Source organism: Raphanus sativus, unplaced genomic scaffold, assembly GCF_000801105.2.
Source record: "Raphanus sativus cultivar WK10039 unplaced genomic scaffold, ASM80110v3 Scaffold3465, whole genome shotgun sequence".
NCBI lineage: Eukaryota > Viridiplantae > Streptophyta > Magnoliopsida > Brassicales > Brassicaceae > Raphanus > Raphanus sativus.
The window spans coordinates 7,615-10,891 of NW_026618771.1; the positions used below are offsets into that span (position 1 = coordinate 7,615).

Sequence of the window (3,277 nt, forward strand, 5' to 3'; positions counted from 1 at the left end):
AGAATCCATTTCGTAACAACCAAACCAAACACACAAACAATTCTCAGACGCATTCAAATACGACACACAACATATCACACGTAAAGTAAACATGCAAACTAAGTTTTATAGATTTCGTAGGGGTTACCTGACCACCATTATCTCCAAAAAAAATAGGCTCCCCCCTCTCTCTATTAGTCCCAACATTTTGAACTAATAAAACAAAACATTTGATCAAAGCTTCAATATATGGGCATAAGTGAGAAGTATAACTGGCCCAAAAAGAAACAAAGCCCAAATATAAATAACAAAGACTTTTGTCAATGAGCTAAAGAAGAAGAGAGCTGGCTTAAGTTGTTGCAATGGAATCATAACCCATTTCCCGTATATAGCAGGCCCAGAATCATGGGATCAAACGTAGTCCGTCATAATCGATCGGGGGATGTTATGTTATTCGAACTCGTAACCTCCCGCTCCGAAGGCGAGCGCCTTATCCATTAGGCTACGCGAACTTAATAGCTATACCCAAATCAGTCTTGATTCGCCGAACTCTCTCACACTTGTTAATTGCTGCTTCTGCCTGTGCCCTAGTGGCTCTCGCGATATCGTCTAAGTCTGGGTGCCCTCCTCCTCCTGCATCATGGCTTCCGCAGTTTCCAACGCGTTTCGTTACCCTCCTCCGCAAATTGGTTATCGGAGCTCCAATTCCACTCTTCGAGCTCCAAAGTCGCCGTCTTTTGTCAGGTAGCCTTCAAAGCTGAAGTAAGCTACTTGTTTTCTTTGGTGATTGCCTTCTTGCTTAGCATCAGAATAGGGGGATGATGCTTACAAATTTGGCTACAAAGTTTGTAACTTTCAGTTTCACTTATTAGCTGTAGCTCCCTTTTGTTGTTTGTGCTCTCAACTTTTGTTCAAACCATTTCCTTACTTGTAATTAATGAAAATGTTTCAGGCTTCTTCCGCGAAGGGTGTTGCAGAGCAGGATTGTGATACGTGCTGCTTCGTCTTCTGCTTCTGCTGGAAATCCACAGTCTGATGGTGACTTTAACCCATATGAGGTGGTTCATCCCTCTGAAAAGGACTTGTTTCTTTTTTACTAGTCATTTTTGTGTGTGTGTCTCTCTCTCTCTCTCTAGACGTGACTTGAGTGGGATACTTTCTCAGGTTCTTGGTGTTAACCCTATAGAGGGATTTGACAAGATCAAGCAAACTTATGGAAGAAAACTTAAAGAAGCTCAGAGGAGTGGTGATGAAGCCACTGCTGCTCAAGTAGGGTTACCTCTCTCTTTCTTCCGTGTGTCCTCTCTAATGTAATGATTTTATTTTCCTTTTTGTGGTTAACACGTCTATATTTTCTTTTTCCCTGTTGATAGCTTGAGAAAGCATATGATAAGCTCATGTATTCCCAGTTAATGAATAGGAAAAAGGGTGTGACTTTCGGCTCGTTTAAGGTGTTTATTGTTTCCCCTTTCTTGCCATATGCCGTCTTGAACTTCCTTTTCTTAAATCCTGGGTGAAATTTCCCATAATTCAGGTTTCCAAGGACATTAGATATGCTGATAAGCAGCCGATGATACCATGGGGTCCAAGGTAAGAGATTCTTTGTGAGTTTATTCATATTATTTATGCTTCATCCTTCAAAAGCACCTTATATCTTGTTTTACAGGTATTCCAAGTCCCCCAAGAACGATATGTTGATCAACCTAGCAATATCAGCTGTGTTTGTAAGTTACTTTGGAAGCATGAGGTTTTGAGGATTATGTTGCTCCCTTCACAATCATATATGAATATATCTATTTGCCTCTGTTTCTCGCGTTTTTTGTTTGCAGAGTGCATGGATTGCCATAAAACGCAATGTTGAATACAAACCGCTGCAGTTCATGTCCTTTGTGTTTGTCTACAGAATTTTTGAGAAACTAAAATCCTTTGAAGGACCTTCAACTCCAACATATAACGTGAGTTTTGGAAAAAAAAACAATTGAAGCCACTTTATTGTGTAATGTAGTAGAGAGACACATGGTGGCTCTTATAGTCCTGATTAGCATTCATTGTTGACACTGGCTGTAGGAGGAAGGCGAAGAGAACGGACGAGGATTGAAAATGGGAAAGAGGCTTCTTCGGTCTCTTTCATTAGTTTTCGGTTCTATACTTGTGGCTTCCTTGGTATGTCAAAAAAAATCTATCAAGACTCCTCTGTTTTATTTGTACTATAGCTGCTACTAGTTTCCATTTTATCAAAGAAAGCTGCTTATGTGATATAACTACAGTTCATAGTGTCAAAAACATTTTTTTTTTTTTTGGATTATCATGATTGTTATGTATAGTTTATTGGATATTCTTTTACTTGATTATATTCTACTTTTAACTCTTAGTAAATCATGCTTTGTTTGCAGGCTTACACTGGGATCTTAAATGTTATTGAGTACATGGGTAGCTCCATACCCATAGTACTTTACAATAACCAGGTTAGTGTTCTTGCCTAACTCCTATCTCTTTTCGCTTGGATCCTCATCCCTTAGTTTAGTCCCACGCAAAATGATCATTCTGGTTGAGGATCATTAGGTCAATAGCTGGCTTAAGCCTCAACAAAAACAACTCTAGTTGATTAGATTGTACATGATTGTGCTGTTGATCCTTATTATGTTTCACTTGTCACATCTATGAGTTATTTTGGTATGTGTAAATCTACTGATATAAAAACTAGATGCACAACTTTTAGGCATGAAATGAGAACTTCCATGTTGGACAAGAACTAAATCAACAATGCTGACGTTAATACCCGGATTGCAGGAACTTATAGTGACGGCCTCGTCGGCTTTGATGCTCTATGTCATAGCGTCGTATTACAGATAATGCGAGAGAGATCACAAAGAGCCTGCTTTGATCTACCAGGAGGTTTTTTATTTTGAGAAGTTTTTGATGTGTAGTCTGTGGCTGCTAGATGTTTAACAATTTGAGATGAAGTTCTCTTTTCTCGGGAGAGATTGGATTTTTTATCTTTATAATATCTTATTGTGGAATCAAGTAAAGAGACTAGTTGTTGAAAAGTTTTGTTTCGAAATGTGTGATTGGTTCGATTAGAAAAAGTGCCAGGCGGCTTAGACTTAATTCGAAAACAACTAATATGAATTATATATATATATTACTTTCAAAATTATATACCCATAATAAATCTCATATTAACAAGGAAACAAACAAATAATGGTTCACACAATTTGGTTTGTTTACTTTAAATAGAGAAAAGATGAAAAGGAACGGATCAAAGGTGGGAAAAAAATCTGATAGGGACGGAGACGTG

General features: G+C 38.2%; 1 protein-coding gene across 1 annotated transcript; it reads left to right on the forward strand.

Annotated features, from left to right (window-relative positions):
- Positions 1 to 439: 439 nt before the first annotated feature.
- On the forward strand, positions 440 to 3,040 carry LOC130506614 (protein CHLOROPLAST J-LIKE DOMAIN 1, chloroplastic-like). Its single transcript, XM_057001297.1, has 10 exons — positions 440 to 723; positions 932 to 1,037; positions 1,144 to 1,248; positions 1,353 to 1,430; positions 1,514 to 1,569; positions 1,646 to 1,703; positions 1,809 to 1,934; positions 2,047 to 2,142; positions 2,373 to 2,444; positions 2,770 to 3,040. The coding sequence occupies exons 1-10, from the start codon at positions 620 to 622 to the stop codon at positions 2,830 to 2,832; spliced, it is 864 nt and encodes a 287-aa protein (XP_056857277.1). The 5' UTR covers positions 440 to 619; the 3' UTR covers positions 2,833 to 3,040.
- Positions 3,041 to 3,277: the final 237 nt, after the last annotated feature.